Source organism: Erythrolamprus reginae, chromosome 2 (assembly GCF_031021105.1).
Source record: "Erythrolamprus reginae isolate rEryReg1 chromosome 2, rEryReg1.hap1, whole genome shotgun sequence".
Taxonomy (NCBI): Eukaryota; Metazoa; Chordata; class Lepidosauria; order Squamata; family Dipsadidae; genus Erythrolamprus; species Erythrolamprus reginae.
Window position 1 is genome coordinate 280,462,700 of NC_091951.1, and position 18,126 is coordinate 280,480,825.

Below are 18,126 nucleotides of genomic sequence, written 5' to 3' on the forward strand. Positions count from 1 at the left end.
ATCTACTCTGCAGCCTCTTTTTTTTGGTAATTTTATTAGTGGTTTACTTAAAAAGAACCAGAGAATTTGAATCATCTCTGAATATGGAAAGAAGTCCATCTTTTAAAAGATGTTGACCACAGCCTGCATTTTGCATGCTTTCCCAGAATGCTACAATATACCCTGGAATATTGTCAATATTTGGAAAGTGTGTTGCTGTGCTTATTACTTATACATTAGAACAATATGTTTGTAAAGCACTGGGTTAATAAATAAACCATTATGGAGAAATAAATATAAAAACTGCAAGGAGGATTTTTAAGTCTGCACTGCAACTGTCCTTCTAACTATGCATACATAATATGAAACTTGACTGTCTCTGTCTAGGTCAATCGAATTCTTAAAGTTGCCAAGCCCAATATTGTTGTGATGAAGCTGCTGGCAGGAGGTCACAAAAAGGATTCTAAAGTAAGCAAATTGCAGTTAAATTAAAGCAGATGGGGGCAGTCATATTGAACTATATCCAGCAAAAATCTGAAATATCTGTAATGGTGATTCTCAGACATCTAGGTCATGGTTGTCTCAAAGGTGCTTTTTCAAGAAGTAACTTCACTTTCTGGTTTTTCTTTGAAGATGTTCCACTTCTCATGGAGAGCTAAGGAAGCTTCAAAGAAAAAAACAGAAAGTCCAGTTGCCTATTGAAAAATCACAAATGGACATTTGGGGCCTGGCCACGAACAAATTTGGGATTTATAGGGTATCAAACTAATAGCATCACATTGTCATCATGTGAAATTTCATGAATTGTCCCCATTTGTGGAGCTGGGATGGGCATGGCTTGTGCATGACGCATCCAGGCTGTGGGGCCACCAGTTTGACATCACTGGTGTGGATGAAAAGGGGGTGCCTTCTTGCATACCTTGTACTATGTAATACTAAGGGTACCCAGTGGAAAGGTACCAGCACTGCTTAAATTTCCTAATATGTCCATCTTTCCCTCCCACCTATGTTGTGAGTGTTCCTTGTCCTCCTCAGGTCATGCCTGATTCTGAGGACGATGAGCCAGGTCCCTCAGGATATCCTGGGTTAGGGAGACTGTCAGAGGAAATGGAAGCCCAAGAGTGAGGCACATAGTGATTTGGGACAATGGGAAGTTGGTCTCTGTCAGATAATGAAGAAGACTTATCAGGAGATGAGTGGATTGATCCATGCTATAGAAGAATGCCCAAAAGACAAGAAGAAATCCAATGTAAAAAGTATTAATCCATAGTAGTAGCTCTGGATTTTGTGTGAGGTCACTTCCAGGATACAGTAGAAAGGGGAGGTGTGGTCTGACAACGTTTAATCAAAGAATGGCAGAGATTTTGTGGTGTTCCTGAACCAAAGGAGTAAAAAACCTGAGCTGTGCCTTTTCGAATGAGCTGAAAATTGCCTTACTGGGTTTATAATGAAGTGAGGTGAGCTAATTGACCTTAAGCTTTGATTTATAGCCTTGTAATCTAAGAACTGGCCAAGGAATGGGATGTTGGCCCGCTTCCCACAGAGTTTGAGTTTTCAAGCTGAGATAAACTGTATAATGCTTGCCGCTTTGCATTTACCTTGCAAAAGATTCATATATTAAGCTTGTGTGAAAACAAATAAAGAGAATATTATTTCAAGATGTGGATTTTGGGAGTCTTGGAAAATTACTAAAGCCGAGCATAGACCAATCTACCCCTTTGGAATTTTTCTGGTATACCTGATATTTAAAAAAATCCACTTGGAATGACAAAATTCTTGAAAAACTATTTTAGATTAACACTAATATGTATATATTTATTTTTCCAGGTTCCTCCAGAATTTGATTTTTCTCCTCATAGATATTTCCCAGTAGTGAAACTTGTTTAGGAGAACATGTAAATTATAATTTGCTCAGAGAATCTCCTTTATGCTGTGTTGAAAAAGGACAGAAAACTCTTGGTCAAAAGTACTCCTATCAGGAGCAATTTCATTCACTCCTCCTAATCGGCTGGAATAACTGCTGTTTTAAAATGGTTTGTGTAATGTTCTGCTGGAGCTGATTTGATAAGTACATTGTTGAAACAGTTTTTGTTTTTTATTTTATTGTAGATTTATCTATAAGTCATTTTTATGAAAGGTGTTGGAACATTTCATAACATGCTTGACCACTCTGAAAATACAATGCAATAAAATAAACTTTTGTTTTAATATGCATAAGTATTCATTTGTAAAGAAAACAAATTCATTAGTTCTTCTGTCTGTTTGCCTCTGATCAAATATTAAAGTTCGACACAGAAAGCTTGGCTTTACATTTTTGCAGTTCATCTGATCTGATCATCATACTATTGGACAAAAAAAAAAACCCTTCAAAAGGAAGTATCTGTTTTTGTTTCATGTTCTGATCCTGGATAGATTACTGTATTTTTCGGTGTATAAGATGCCCCTTTTTACCGCAAAAAAAGAGTGTCAAAAACTGGGTGCGTCTTATATACATCGAAGTCACCACTTGTGAGCAGCTCCAGCAGCATCCAGCGGAGGAGAGCAACTCGCTAGTTCACATCCAGCAGCTTCAGCCGATGCCGGCTGCTGCCCCACCCTCAGCAGCTGCTTTTGCATAGCTGCTACCCCTCCCCTGGCTGCTGCTATCTCAAGCCGCCGCCTGGTCCATTTGCCAGGACTCCTCCAGACTGCAGGAGGTGATCAGTAAGTTTGCACAGAAGGGAGCGGCTTCTATCTCTTGGGTTGGGGTGGGCAGTTGGGGGAAGGAAGGAAGGATGGCTGACTCAGTGGAGTAGGGGAAGAGAGAGGAGCAAATGCTTCATCAGCTGGCTTTTACCTGCATTTTTTCCTATTATCGTTACTAGCGAGCGCTCCCTTCAGCAGCAGTAAAATACATGCACATTTAAATATTTAGATTGCTGAAAAGCTGCCACCATTGCTGCCTGAAGTGAGCCATTCCCACCGCTGCTGCCCTTCCTGCACAAAGCCTGCTCCCAAACTGCCAGAAGAGCTGCCACCCAGTTGCTGCCCTAGCAAGAGCCAACTAACGTGGTCTTTGGGTGGATCCCCCCCCCCTTTGCTTTCTAACCCCCTCCTCCACAAAAGCACAAACTGAGCTTCCAAGTTTTAGCAAACCAAGAAAGAAATCCAGGTGGGTGGCTAGGGCAGTGGTTTTCAACCTTTTTTGAGCTGCGGCACATTTTTTACATATACAAAATCATGGGGCACATTGAGCGGGGGGGGGGGGGGGAGTGGGGAGCTAAAAAAAGTTTGGACAAAAAAATTCTCTCTCTTCCTCCCTTTTGCTCTATTTCTCTCCCTCTTTCTCTCCCTCCATCTCTCTTTCTTTCTCTCTCCCTCCTTCCCTGCCTATCTTTCTCTCTCTTGCTTTCTTTCTCTCTTTCTCTCTTGCTTTCTTTCTCTCTCTGTTGCTTTCTCTCTCTCTCTCTCTCTTGCTTTCTTTCTCTCTCTCTTTCTCTTGCTGAGCTTCGCGGCACACCTGACCATGTCTCGCGGCACACTAGTGTGCTGCGGCACACTGGTTGAAAAACACTGGGCTAGGGGGTAGGTGGGTGGAGTGTGATTCTCCAGCCAAGAGCCTTCTCTGGTGGAGGAATTCTGGGAGTTGAAGTCCACTAGTCTTAAAACTGTCAAATTTGAAGAGCCCTGAGTTAGGGTTTAGAAGTGCAAGGGTCTTAAAACTTGGCAAGATTAAAGCTCGTGGACTTCAACTCCCATTCCTAAGGTAGCATGACTGGTGGAGGAATTCTGGGAGTTAAAGTCCACAAGCTTGAAATCCTTGAAGCTGTCAAGTTTGAAGTTTGTAAAAAGTGTACATGGTTTTAAAAAGTGTGCATTGTTGTAAAAAATATTCTGCTACACTCGTATTTTATTAACAATATAATACACCATTTGGTTCAGAATACCTTTTTCCTTGTTTTGCCCCTGTAAAGTAAAATCTAAGTGTGTCTTATACACCGGTGCGTCTTATACACTGAAAAATACGGTATATATTCTCGAGAAACATTGGACAGATTCTATACCTCTTTACTTTTTGTATTTTGATTGTTCATCACTCTTGCTATACCATAGTAGTTAGCATCTACATTTAGATAAGTTTACATTGTTTTTTAACATTTCTGCAAAGAGGACTTTTTACTAACCTCCATTAAAAAGAAAGGTAGAGTGAATTTTTTTTAAAAAATCCACCCCTGTTAAAATGCCAGGTTTTGAGATGTAAAAAAAATAGAGGAAGAAAAATCATTCAAATTTCCCCTCCTGTTTTAATACAACATATAAATTGTACAATTTATTTGAAAAACAAATCTTTTAGGGAGGAAAATATATATAATAAATAACATGGTTGCAAGCGCATACACCCTTTATAAAAATGAATGTGGCTGTGTTCAGAATTAACCAACTGCATTCAAACTGATGTTAAGTAGTACATTCCTGCCATCAATCAAGGCCATATAAAGTTTAGCTGTTCTAGTACGATTTTTCTGACATTTACAGCAAAAGCTAAACGATTTCATTGTTGGAAGGTATCAGTCAACAGAAGGGTAGAAAATATTGCACAACAGTGATGTTTGGACATCCCTCCAAAATTGATGAAAAAAACAAGAAGATAACAGCCCAGAGTATGCCAAGAGGCAACATTAAAGGGCTGTAGGAAGTTCTCGCAAGTACTAGTGATGTACAACATATGACAACAGTCTCCTTCAAATGTCTGGGCTGTGTGGGAAAATGGAAACCTTTTCCTAAAAACACACAGACACATATACACATCTAAGCCTGGCTACATTTTTCAAAAAACTATATCAGGTCTCACCAAACCATGTGTTATGCTGTGATGAGACCAAGGTTGAACCTTTGGGCTTTAATTCCAAATAGTATATTAGCCTCTAAAACAACACTGCATCATCAAAAGTACACCAAAGTGAAGCGTGGTGGTACCATTATGTTTTGGGGTTGGTGTGATAGTCAAGATGGAGGGAATTATGAACAGTTCCAAATGTGAGTCAATTTCAGCACAAAACCTTCAGGCTACTAAAATACTGAAAATGAAGAGGAATTTCATCTTTCAATAGGACACAACAACTTCCAAATCAAAAAAATAATGGCTACACCAGAAGAAGACCTATGTTTTGGAATATCCCAGCTAAAGCCTGAACCTAAATCCAATTAAAAATTTGTAGGATAAAGAACATTGTTTTGAATTTTCAAACGTGTGTGTGTCTGAACTTTGTACCTGTGAATTTTTGGGAGGAGTGTACCAGAGAGCCCGACAGAACACAAGGATTTCAACCCTGAGCTACAAATATTTTCCTTTACTGATACCAAGGTTTGCCTTTAGTGAGATCATTTTAACTTCTGCAAGTATATGTAAAAAAAAAAAATGTTAAGTTTATGCCATTGAAAATTAATATTTTTGACAGATGAACAAGTATTATTAGACTAAGAAACAAAAAACACAGGACACTGTTCCCAATGAGTGGAGTATTTTATTGATAGTAACCTCACAATCAAATTATAAGACTCTTGAGAACCCACTTATTTTATAATCAAGAACTTAATCAAAATAAACCCAGTATTTGCATTTAACAAAATACTATAGTAATCTGTAAATCTTCTCTAGTCGTACAAAATAATCGTATTGCACTTACTCTATTCTAGTTCTCTTCAAAACGGCTAAAGTGCTATAATCAGTGTTGACAGTAAATCGGCATCATGCCCTAAATGATATTGCAGTTCATTTATTTACACCAAAATAAGATATGGTGTGAAGCAGCAAAACATTTGGGGTTCATTTTTTTCATGTACAAATTAAGGTACATAGCTGGCCATTCTAATATATTACAATTCCGGAATGTGTAAGGCCTGTTTTACATAAATGTAGGAAATCCCCTGCATTTGATTAATACTTAAATCATTCCTACAATTCAAAAAATAAGTGTTTGAATAAAAAAGATGTAGATATGTAACTCACTTTTATGTACATTTACTTGATATCATATCCCACTGTACTAGACGGGCCCCTCAAAGCAAAGCACTTAAAGGAATTTAATAGGTTTCTTAGGATATTTTCTTTATGAAGGAAGCTTCTGTAGAAAAGTAGTATAAAAACTGACTTTATAAGTTTGGTTTATAAACTGAGAATAATGATGTTGAAAGAGATCTCTATAGAAGCAGGACAAATAATATCTCTCAAGCTGCGGTCTGTGCAATATTGTCATTTTTTAGAGCAAGACAATTTGTATCTTTGTTATGATTCAAAAAGCAAACTATACCTGGTAGCTGAGTAACAGGTTTATTTCATATATTTTCAGGGGCTGATGTCCATCCTGCAACACTGGAATAGTCTAGTTCATAGATGTAAACCAGCCTATTAAGTCTTCAAATAACCTTCCTGATGGGAGCGGAATCAGAACTGGTTTAAATCCCTTGATTTTTGTAAACGTTTTGAGTGGACTTGCCTAAATAGTTTTGCAAGTGTCGAAAAATTGCAATTTTGCAACTGCTGTTCACAAATTCTGCTGTTGAGCTCCCTTGGGTTTAAATAACCGATTTTCCATTTTGGGATTTTCAAGATTTTGAACTAAAAAAGGAGAAAAAATAATGAAATTGAAGTAATTAAGTCATTTTCTTTATTTTACTCATATTACTCTTACCTGGGGACCATCATTCACATTCCCCATTGTGGAAAACTTTCATTTGTAAAGCTTTCTTCCAGGCAAGATTTGCAAGTTCATTCATTAAAAGTGAAACAAATTATAATGTAAACTGTATGCCAGAACATGGAAATTTAAAAAAATTACCATTGAAGCTATTTTGCTGGCCAATGAGAGCAGCCTGCTTATCTGTTTCGGATTCTGCCTCGTTTGTATCTAAGTTGTAATCAGTCCCTTTATTATCCTGGCCTGCTCTTTTGATTTCAAGTTCATCTGTGAAAACAAATCAGACAACTTCATGCATGCAAACTTCAACCAAATTGAAAATATGTGTTCTGATTTTACTGCAAAGACAAGTTTTACTGCACAATATATATTAAGAGGAAAAATAATGTAATTAATAATATAATTAATCATATGCATCATGAAATCACAAATCATGTTTGGATTTCCATATTCTGCTGAACTATGGTTTGCCAAATGTTTATAATGCATGGATTTACATCACACTTAAGCCAGAATCAAACATACAGCAGTTTGATCAAGTAGAATGAAACCATGCATTCTGGTTTCTCTTCAGGTCATGTAACAAATCTAATTACACAATTTACACTGAGTGCCATAACAACATAACAATTCTATAAACATTAAATCAATTATTCCACTTCCTCAAATACTGCAATCCTGATACAAACAGAGAGAGCAATCTTATACTAACCATTTTTATTAGTTTCCTGGTCATCCTGCTGCAAGTCGTCATTTAAGAGCTCCTCCCGTTCAATTTCTTCATCTTCTTTTTCTTCTTTGACTTTCTGGTGGCCTATGAGTTCTGAGAATTTGCTAGTCTGACTTTCTACTGAAGCTTTTCCAGGTACATTTCTAATTTGCTCATGGTGATGCAGCTCTGGTTCTGATTCTGCTTTATGATCCCTGCTGGAAACAGAAGGTGGGTGGGTGGTAGGTAGGTGGCCTTGATTGAGAATAACCTCCTCTTTCCTGGATACTTCATTAGGAATGTCATTGGTTCCTTGTATAAAGAGAAGAAACGTTTTAGAGCCGATTTAAATAATTCAAACTTTAATATGAATGTTTTTTTTCTTATGTTTGAATCATGAAATGGGATACTCAGAGCAAGAAAATCTAAAATTCTTCCAGTTCTTGGGAGTTAATTTGGAAGTTTTAAACTTTTTAAAAAAAGTTAATGAGGCAAATTGTTCAATATGCAGCTCCAAGATTGGAGATCACTACAGGTTTATATCTAAGGTTCTAATATAAAAGATACATATATGTTGCTCAGACTTGAACTGGGGAGTCCTTGATGTCCATTGAGATTGACTGCTTGCTTGCAGACATTTAATTGCCTGACTAGTGCTAGTGACTGAGAGGTTTGCTCCTTGTTTATATACAACTAGTCCTCAGATTAAAACCACAATGGAGTCAGTGTTTGGGAGGGTAACTAAGTGAACTGCCTCATTGAATGACTACTTCATCCCTGCTCTCCGCAATACATTTGTTAACCAAACACATAAGTGGAGCATGGGGTGGCCTCGAGTGGGGTAAACCCTGCGGGACTAGCAGTAGCTTGGTGGCTCTAAATCTAGTTTTAGTGAGAAAAAAATCACAGGGATTTTTTTTCTCAGTATCACTACCCATACCTCTGCCAGCGTTACCCTTGCAGACCTAAGACTAGTAAAGAGAGGAAAACAGAATACTCTGATTCACCAGTATTATTTTTCTTCAGGAAAATGGCCATTGTAGGATTGTGCCACATGACCTAGCAATTGAGCAATCTATTCTTCACTTCCTGAGCTATGGAGATTTTTGAAAGGGAATCAATTGGTGAGGGGATGGGTAGGCAGTGGTGAGATTCAGACGGTTTGCGTCGGTTAGGCTGAACCTGTTGTTAATTTTTCTTCATAGTTCGGCAAACTGGTTGTTCCCCACTGGCTGGTCCTGCCCCACCCCACCAACTGGGGTTGCCATTCAGGGTGGGGAGGTTGCAGGGGCAGCTATCAGTTCAACCTGGTATGGCGAACCGGTAGTGGCGGCGGCCGGAGGCTCAGCCCACCCACCCAGACCTCATCAAAAAATGTTCTGTGCATGCACAGAAGTGTTGCATGAGCACAAAATGCCTCTGTGTACTTGCACACTCCCATTCCCAAACTGGTAGCAAAGGTAAACAGAACCTACTACTGACTGCGAGATGCCCTGTTCAGTCCATTCAGTCAAACCTTCCAACTTTCTCCTGAGAAGTTGGAAGGTCTGACTGAACTTTTTTAAAATTGGTAGTCACATGGTCTTCTTTTGTTGCCCTGCATGCAGAAGAACGGAGCTGGAAAGGGAATGGTGGTTGTTCTGGGATGGGGTGGAAGTGAGCATTTTGCATTATGATTGCTCATAATGAAATAACCAGTAAAAGAGGAATGGAAAAATCCCTATCCGTAAATCAATGTTTTTCAATCTTGGCAAGTTTAAAATGGGTGAACTTCATGCTGCCTTGGAAATTCTGCGAATTGAAGTCCATGCATTTTAAAGTTGCCAAAGTTGACAAGCCTGGGTCTACATTAGAGTTTAGGAATTTCCATTCCTGTTTTATTTAGAGGTTGGTGAAATTAAATAAATCAGTTGCAGTTTCCTTAATAAACAGTAATTAAAGCAATATGAAACATTACTGGATTTTTTTTGTGAGAAACTGAAATTAAAAGTTGATCTGAGCTTTGATGATTAGATATGGGATTATAGAAATGATGTAGACAAATCTTAGAGTAAGAGTTTGATATATTTTTTACTTATATCTGTACCAAAGATTGTTGGAAGTCATTCTTTTTTGTTTTCCTTCTTTTCCTCTTTCTTACACTTTTACTCTTTTTCTTTCCTCAGCCTTTTTTTCCCCAAATCTATTTTTGTTTATCCTTTAGTTTTGCCTTTTTTTTGATGTTATGAAGGATCAAATACTCAACCCTTATAATTCTACATTTCTTATTTACAGAAATCATATCAAAATTTAGAATGAAATCCACTGGGAGCCAGCTCATATAAGGCAGGCTTTGAGTCCCTCTAACCCAAAAGTGTTTATCGATAGAAGGAGCATTGGCTTATCTGAATGGTCTTCTCTGTGTGCTGTGGGAGAGTCCAAGCATGGGTTAAACGTCTATCAGTTGCCAACCGGTTGAGTTAAAAATAGATCTGAACACACCTTCTCTGCTCAGTTTTTCAACTAAGGTGTAGATACCCATCAGGCCGTGGACGTTGCTAAGTTCAAACCTTTCTGGTGATCCTGGACCTTGACGGTTGCTAGGACAGGTTTGGACTCTCCCGCAACGCACAGAGAAGACAGTTCAGGTAAGTCAACGCTCCTTCTCCTGTGTGCTGCTAGGAGTCCAACCGTGGGATATACTCGAGCTTAAGTCTCAAGGGCAGGAACAGGCAGGTCCAGGGAAGCTGAGGTGCAGCAGACATGCTGTAGCACCCATCTTCTGAAGGCTGCCTCTGCAGAGGCAAACAAGTCCAGCTTGTAGTTCTTCATGAATGACGAAGGTGAAGCCCGCGTCACCGCCCTGCAGATTTCTTTGATGACACCTGCATGGCCCAAGCCACTGAGGTGGCCGTGCTTCTGGTGGAATGCATTGTGATCTGGCCAGGTAGTGGCCTGGACTGACAGTCATAAACTCTGGCAATGCACGCCTTCAGCCAGAGCCCACTGTCAAAGGGGTGACCTTCTGAGCCATGGAGGCTGATTAAAATGAAACAAATAATGTCTCAGTCTTACAGAATGAAGCAGTCCTCTTAATATAAATTTGGAGAGCCCTCCTGACATCAAGCTTATGCCATTTATGTTCCAAAGGGTGTTTGGGTTTGGGCAAAACTCTGGCAATATGACCATGAATTAACTTTTTGTAGGAAAGAGGGATCTAAATGAAGGACTACCCTGTCAGGGTGAAAAAGACATAAGTCCTGGCACACTGAGTGTGCTGCCAATTCCGAGACTCTCTTGGCTGAGATTATGGCGACCAGGAAACCCGTCTTAAAGGTCAGGAGCCGGAGTGAGACAGTTCTCATTTGTTCGAATGGTGATGATATGAGGGAGAGGTTCCAGGAGGGATAGCGATGGACAACCTGGTGCCTCAAATTAGCAGCCCCTTTCAGGAAATGGCACACTCTAGGCTGATGGGGGTCTTGCTTTGTTTTTTGTCCCCTCTGGTAGATTTATGGCTTCTGCCACCAGGCTCTGGTGAGGTGGAAGCTTTTACTCCCCCACTCCTGTTTGATTTGCCAGCCATTTTAATTGAGTGTCCTCCTGTATAGTTCCAGACCTGTGCAGTGTTAGAGCTGAGCGAGGTCAAGGGTCCAGTGATAATAGGGGGGAGGAGTATAGCCCTAAGGCAGGGATTCCTGTAGGGCACGGAGTGGTGTTAAGCAGATGGTTCAACGGCTCCTGGGAGTCAGACAACTCACCCACACCAGCTCAAAGGGTTAGCGGAAAGCAGAAGGCAGTATAGGTCTCTGTGAGACACTGTCTGAGGCTCGAAGCACACAATGGCAACAAAATGGTGGTTGCAAGCAGTAACAGCTGATCCAAAGATCCAAAATGGCCACTGCCAAAGGGAATGAGATGTGGCACTGTCTCAGCATCCAAAATGGTGTCGCAGGGAAGCTGACTCACCCTGCGCCTGAACGATGTCTCTGGTGCTTGTCAGGAAGCGTCTCCCCTGGTGCCTCCACCTCAATTAAACGAGCAGCTGAGTGGAGAAATATCCCCAGACGCTTTGCGCCTCTCTGCTCTCAAGGAACATAGCCCATGATCGGGCAAGGACACCGGCTGCCTCAGCTGTTTGGTAGTGGCAGTTCTTGCCGGCGGGCCAGGAAACCAGCGCACACGCCAGCTGCAATAATGGCCATAGAGCAGCGAGGAAGCCTCCTCAAAAATGCCCAGTCTCCTGAATACATTAGAATAGCAGTTAAGGAGAGTCCAAGCAACTTCTTGTTGTTTTTCAAGGTTATGAGCTAAGACAGAGATAGAAATGTCCTCTTGGCTCTACTGAGTTTGAAAAACTGACCTCGATGGAGCAGAGAGAGCGTGTTCAGATCTATTTTTAACTGAGTCACTTTGCAACCGACAGAAGTTTAACCCATGTTTGGACTCTCCAAGCAATGCACAGAGGAGAATATTTGAAACTCAGGGTTGAACTGTGGGATCCCTGGTGCTCTCTGAGCTTGATGGGGTTTTTTGCAGATGTTTCATTACCAAGCTAGATAATATTATCAGTACTAAAAGGGAGTTGAGTTTGCTCTTATTTTTATATACTAGTGGCTTACTCTGTCAGTGTTTATTTATTTATTAGATTTGTATGCCGCCCCTCTCCGTAGACTTGAACAGTTGCTTCACAAACAGTGTTTTGATTTGACTCTGCCAAGTCTCAGGCAGAGAAGGGCTATTCTGCCTCCCTCAAATGTTCATTAAACAGTTTCCCAACATTCCTTTAGGAACCTCCAACATGCAAACTGTGGTTACTCGTCCTAATATGAATCCTCTTTACCTGGAGCTGCAAAATTTGGTGTTTGCTGGGCAAATATTTAGTGCACATCTGACTTTGAGGATATTTCTTCATAACCAAACAAAAGGGTATTTTCTGTGCAGTTTACATCCCTTGCTCACTAGATCTGGATGTCAAAAAACAAAGCCCAAAACATTTTGTAGTTAACCCCCGTGGGCCCTGTTTTGACTGGCAGAGTACTGCAGGAGGCTGAATGCTGTCACGTCCCTTGGCCACGCTCACCTAGCCATGTCCACATAGCTAGTTATAGGGCAGCTGTTAAATTATTTTAATCCCATCACTGGGGAGGAGCATGTGGAATTGGAGTGGCAAAGCAGGTGTCATGCCTGGGGGACTGACCTGGCAGACCAGGAAGCAGAGGAACTAGGCAAAGGGGCACGCTACAATGTCTCTGACTTCATCATAACAGCAAACAACCACAGGATGCTACACTGGGCATAAGTTCCATACTCGATCATAAGTACCTTTTGGAAAGTCCTTTGTAACTTCAAATAGTCAATGAGTGATCAGTTGCAAGTCAAGCACTACCTTCACCCTGCCAGTTTTTTACTTGAGAATTCCTTGATCAGGATATTGTTTTATACTTGGTTGATTATTTCAAGATTGACCTTGAAAATTCTCCCTCTCCCAAATCATGGGTAAATTAAAGTATAGAACTGTATTGGGGGATCTTATCTGGAACAAGTTTTATATTTGAAAGTTGCCAGAAGAAACATGTCATTTGTCCAAAAGTTGATGAAGTAGTTTTCCTTAACTACTTACGTAGATCTTGAATTGAAAGGGAAGCAGTCCTCTTGCATTCACCATTCTTTGAAATATGATATCTAGTGTATATATCACATCTAGTAGTGTATATACAGTATATGCAAAATTCAGCAACCAAGTGGAACAAGTGACCTCTATAATATTCTCTAGTATTCTCATATTCTTCAGGGAGCAGTTTGGTATGTTACAGAAACAAATTCTACAGACTGAAAGTGTTTTGAAGTGTCCTGTATATTGCATTCATATACATATTCATTTAAATATTTAAATGACTTATTTTACTGCCTGTATGGAAAACAGACCATAACAATAAAACAAAATTTATGAACTACAGTGATCCCCCGGGTATTGCGATCCCGATCATTGCGAAACGGCTATATGGCGATTTTTTAACCCGGAAGTAAAAACACCATCTGCGCATGCGCGCCCTTTTTTCTATGGGCACGCATGCGTAGATGGCGCCGGGCAGATCAGCTGCTGGGCGGCTTCCCTGGGTCTTCCCCCTCTTGCTGGCGGGAGGGCGAGCGGCGGGCATCAGCGAGGAGTTTCCCCACCACCCACGCAAACTCCTCGCTGCTGCCGCGCCCGCCGCTTGTCTTGTCCGCTGCCTGCCTGCCCACGAGCCCGCCGCTCGCCCGCCCTTCGCCCGCCCACGCCGTTCGCTCGCGCCGCTTCCCAGCTGAGTCCTGAAGCGAATTGGCTTCAGGACTCAGCTGGGAAGCGGCGCGAGCGAGCGGCGCGAGCGAACGGATTGTCCGCCGCCTGCCTGCCCGCGCGCCCGCCCTTCGCCCGCCCACGCCGTTCGCTCGCGCCGCTTCCCAGCTGAGTCCTGAAGCGAATTGGCTTCAGGACTCAGCTGGGAAGCGGCGCGAGCGAGCGGCGTGGGCGGGCGAAGGGCGGGCGAGTGGCAGCGAGGAGTTTGCGTGGGCGGTGGGGAAACCCCAGCGCCGCTTCCCAGCTGAGTCCCCTTCCCAGGAACCCCAATCTTCGGCTCCTCGCTAGCGCTGCGGAAGTAAAAACACCATCTGCGCATGCGCAGATGGTGTTTTTACTTCCGCAGCGCTACTTCGCGAAAACCTGATCATTGCTAGGGGTCCTGGAACGGAACCCTCGCAATGATCGGGGGATCACTGTATTCAGTTTTAAGCAGTTATGATTTGATAATGATTCACCATTATTGAAGCAAAATAGATTATAGGAATTAATACAAGCCTCTTGACTCATACTTCAATTCCACATTTCACACGAAATCTTAATGACAAACACAAAATGATACCAATGTTAACTGCTATACTTTTACCTTTATGATGATTCAATTCTTCTTTGTTTAGGACAGATAATGGTCTTGAATCTAATTTCACAGACTCATTAGGTATATTTTTTTCCTGAAGTTCACTTTCCTGGTCTGGCAGATGATGATGATGATGAACCTCTGTCTCTTCAAAATTCTGCATCTGTATATTGGCCTTTAAAAAAAATAAAATATTTTTTCTGTTTGTTTTGTTTTATACTGAAAAGCATTGCAGAGTAGTCTATTCCCAAATTTTATCCCACAGAATTTCTGAACTATATATATTTTTTCTGATTAGCCTTCCTAGGAGGCATAGTTTAATACACCTGAAGGACATAAGATTGGGAAAGTGGATGTAGAATTCTTTAGCAGAATATAGTGCTGGATTAATACATAGTTCAGTTTACCTACACAATTGTGTGAATATATATTTAGAATATGTTGTGGTTGGCTCTGGCCCAGTTCCTGCCCCAAGGAATGTGGAGGTGGATGCAGGGGAAACATCAATATGTCATAGGCCTGTTTTATTGCCAACAGAGTCATATAGTGCAGTTTCCTCGGACGAAGACAAAGGTGGGGGTGACTTGGAAGAGGGGGGCTTGGCACACAGCCCAGGAAGCCAATCTCCATTATCTTCGGTCAATTCGGATGAGGAAGTGTTAGACCCACGCAGGCGCAGAATTATGCAATAGAAGAGACCAATTGAAGAAATATTACAGGAGATAGGAGAGGCCACCTGTGTTTGGCTGGGGCTCCAGCAATTAGAGCTGCTGATATAAATAGCAGTGTGCTGGCTTGGCCGTTGTGGAAGATTATCTTATCGTTGTTTCTTCAGGACCGTGTCTTGCTGTTCCCGGACTTTGTTGATTTTTCACGACTTTGAAACCAAAGCAGAGCAAAGTGTGTGTGTCTCACTTCGTGGAAGGAGGGCTGTGATGTTTCTTCACAGCTGCTAGCTAAGTACTTAAGGACTGATTAAGGGGATTGTACAGCCTTCAAGGTTGTTTTGGGACGAGTGCTCTTTGCAATACAAAAAGGGTGCTTTGTTTCTTTTTAATTTTGTGATAAAGAACATTGTTTTTGAACTTTCAAGTGTGTGTGTGTCTGAAATTTTTACCCTTGAATTTTCGGGAGACTCATACCATAGAGAATATATTTAAGAGCATACCTCATCACAAAACTATAAGTCCAAATTGTACATATGCTGAATTCTTGGGTAACCACAATCATAAGAAAATGGAAATCAATGTTAAAAACTAAGGAAATTTCAAATGTTGGAAAGTATGTAAGTGCTGGAAGTGTGCGTGCAAAACCCCTAATGTTTTCCATAATTTTTGCCTAAGGACAATTATACCGATATTTTAGAACAGTATATCTAGAACACGGCAGGTACACTTCAACTTACAAGCTGCATTGCTTTCTGGCTGCAATTCCAAGTGCTGGTAGTTATCTATAAACCCCTATATCATAGATCCTGGATATATGGGAATACCTATCTCCAATTGTCCAGTAATATCTGACACAGCTTGACATACCTTCACTTTTATGGCACCTGCTTTCTGGAATAACATTCCCCTTAGATGTGTGTAATCTCAATCTATCATCCTTAAAATAGCATTGAAATTTTGTTTCTTTCCTCATGTCTGGGGGTCCAGGCCCCTTTCTGCCTTTAAGTCAATCTTCTCTTCTTTGTCAAAGCATGCAAACACTACAACCACTTCATTGGGGGTATGTATTACAATCTGTTCACAACAAAGTAAAATCACAACTGCCAGTTCTTTGCCTGATGTTGGCCTTCACATACATCTTCGCCAAAACCCAGGGTGATGTAATATATAGGCAGATCTAAGCAGTGTGGCCCTTCATTTATTTATTTAGAAAGTTTACATGATTACCCAACCCACTCACAATGATTCTAGACAGCTTATAGAAATAAAGCTCCAGTACAAACCTCGATAAGACCCCTCCCCCCAGCAATCAAACTGATGGGGGTCCCCAGCCTCCTGAAAAATCATGCTTTCAGGGTCTTTCAAAAGAGTGTCAAGGTCAGTCTTATTTCAGCAGAGATGGTGTTTCTCAAGAAGGGAGAAACTACAGAGAAGCCCTTCTAGGTCCCACAACATGGGCCTCCCTAAGAGACAGGACCCATAACACATTTTGCTCTGAAAGGCCATAACTGACCTACAACCCACAATTGTTCAAAGACCGTCCTGGCCACAACTGCCACCTTTTTTCTTGAACAGAGGTAATGAGTCTAGGAGCACCCCATGATTACAAACCATGTCTGTATGGGCAGTATGTCTCAATCCAAGAACAAAGATGGCAGTTATCCATTGACCAAATAACCAAGAGCCACAAAAAGCATTACAATCTTACTTGATTTTTTTCTGATATATTTGTAATAAGTTCTTTTTTCTTTTCTTGCTGTACTTCTGGTGATGCTTTTAGCTTTCCTTCACATTGTTCCTTCAATTCTTCCATCTTTTTTTGACACTTAGATCTTAAAGCAAAGAACAGAATATAAAGCAAACAAACTTCATAATCTATAATCCACTAAACAATATGTTGTTATGGTTACTGTTTGATAAAAAATGAGGAAACTTTGTTCAAATTACTAACCAGCTAAGAAGTTTAATGACTGACCCTTGGCCAGATTCAGTGCTACTTATGTTAGTGTTGTTGTGACAATACAATGGACAGTTGGAGGGAATGGTGCATACAATACTGCCTTGGATTCATCAAAGGAAGGTAAACATCGTAATGAAATAATCTGAACATAGCATGTCAATCATTTATGATAGTTTAAAGGCTTGTCTATGCTGGGAAACATCCAGCCAGACAGGGAGGAGGCCTCAAATGTGAAATTAGCCTCAAATCCTGACATAGCCGCAAAAGATCCGGAACTGACAACTCTCCCCACCTCAAGCTCCATGGAGCCTTATTTATCTATTCCCAGGTAAAATGTGGCAGTATGGGGAGATTCCTATATGATAAGCAGAATATAATAAAGTAAACACCTTGAACTTCATATGTGTTGATCTCTTGCTTGTGCTGACAACAAATTTCCTATTATTGCAGCCTTAAAAAGATCAGAAACCAAAGATTTACTAAGGCCTCTTTCAACTAATTTAGATAGCAGAGTAACCACATGAAGCCTAGTTTTCATGAGAAGAGGAAATTTTTTCCTGACTCTTTGACTTCTTCCTTCTTTTGCACTCACCTTTCTAATGGTACGAATATAGCTAAGATCAACCAATATAACTTTCATTTTAACTGAAAATCACATATATTCATTGCTTGTTTGATACATAGCTACATAAAGTGTTTTACCACAAATAACAAAATTCATGAATCACTTAAGTAACACATTTAGATGTAGTGATCCATAGTGCAAGTATAGCTTCCTTCTACTGATTTCAATAAGACTTGTTCTCACAAATGTATAGGATTTAAAAATCTAATTTACCATTTTCAGTACAGAAATATTATCCAAATTCTGATTTGTGCTCATTTTGCATATAAAAATATCTGACTAATGCAAACTTACATGTCAAATGAAAATTTGCTCTGGAGCTTAGTCTGATTGTTCTGAAATCTGTTGACATCTAATTGAAGCTTTTCACATTTCTTCTGCAATTTTTTCAAATTCTCTAAAGCAACATTGTTTATTTTTAATAAAAGAAAAAAAAGAATGTATGAAAAAACAAATATTTTTTTTCATTAATAAGAGACTGGTGCATAATAATTAGACTAAATAAAGCCTATTTTGTTCAGTCTACCAGACCTATGTTGAATAACCCTATTTAACTAAAAGAAAGGTCCACTTTATTTCCATATGTTTTAGACTGCAGTCTTAAAAGTACAA

The 18,126-nt window shown here is 40.4% G+C and overlaps 2 protein-coding genes across 5 annotated transcripts in view; one reads left to right on the forward strand and one right to left on the reverse strand.

The window, feature by feature from the left end:
* NAA35 (N-alpha-acetyltransferase 35, NatC auxiliary subunit) overlaps window positions 1–2,187 on the forward strand; it is a 38,698-nt gene extending 36,511 nt beyond the window's left edge. Inside the window, exons 22-23 of the mRNA XM_070742772.1 lie at window positions 367–447; window positions 1,807–2,187. Of these exons, the coding sequence (XP_070598873.1) occupies window positions 367–447; window positions 1,807–1,866 (141 nt within the window). The 3' untranslated portion in view covers window positions 1,867–2,187. The remainder of the gene's footprint in view (window positions 1–366; window positions 448–1,806) is intronic.
* A 3,276-nt stretch (window positions 2,188–5,463) lies between these two features.
* The window catches only part of GOLM1 (golgi membrane protein 1), a 30,397-nt gene continuing 17,734 nt past the window's right edge, over window positions 5,464–18,126 (reverse strand). For 2 of the 4 annotated variants that reach the window (XM_070742774.1, XM_070742776.1), the window contains 6 exons: window positions 17,809–17,911; window positions 16,638–16,761; window positions 14,271–14,436; window positions 7,369–7,677; window positions 6,798–6,923; window positions 5,464–6,577 (listed from right to left, as the gene is read on the reverse strand). In XM_070742774.1, coding sequence (XP_070598875.1) covers window positions 6,504–6,577; window positions 6,798–6,923; window positions 7,369–7,677; window positions 14,271–14,436; window positions 16,638–16,761; window positions 17,809–17,911 — 902 coding nt within the window. In that variant the 3' untranslated portion in view covers window positions 5,464–6,503. The remainder of the gene's footprint in view (window positions 6,578–6,797; window positions 6,924–7,368; window positions 7,678–14,270; window positions 14,437–16,637; window positions 16,762–17,808; window positions 17,912–18,126) is intronic. The other 2 variants (XM_070742775.1, XM_070742773.1) reach the window with 1 other exon arrangement.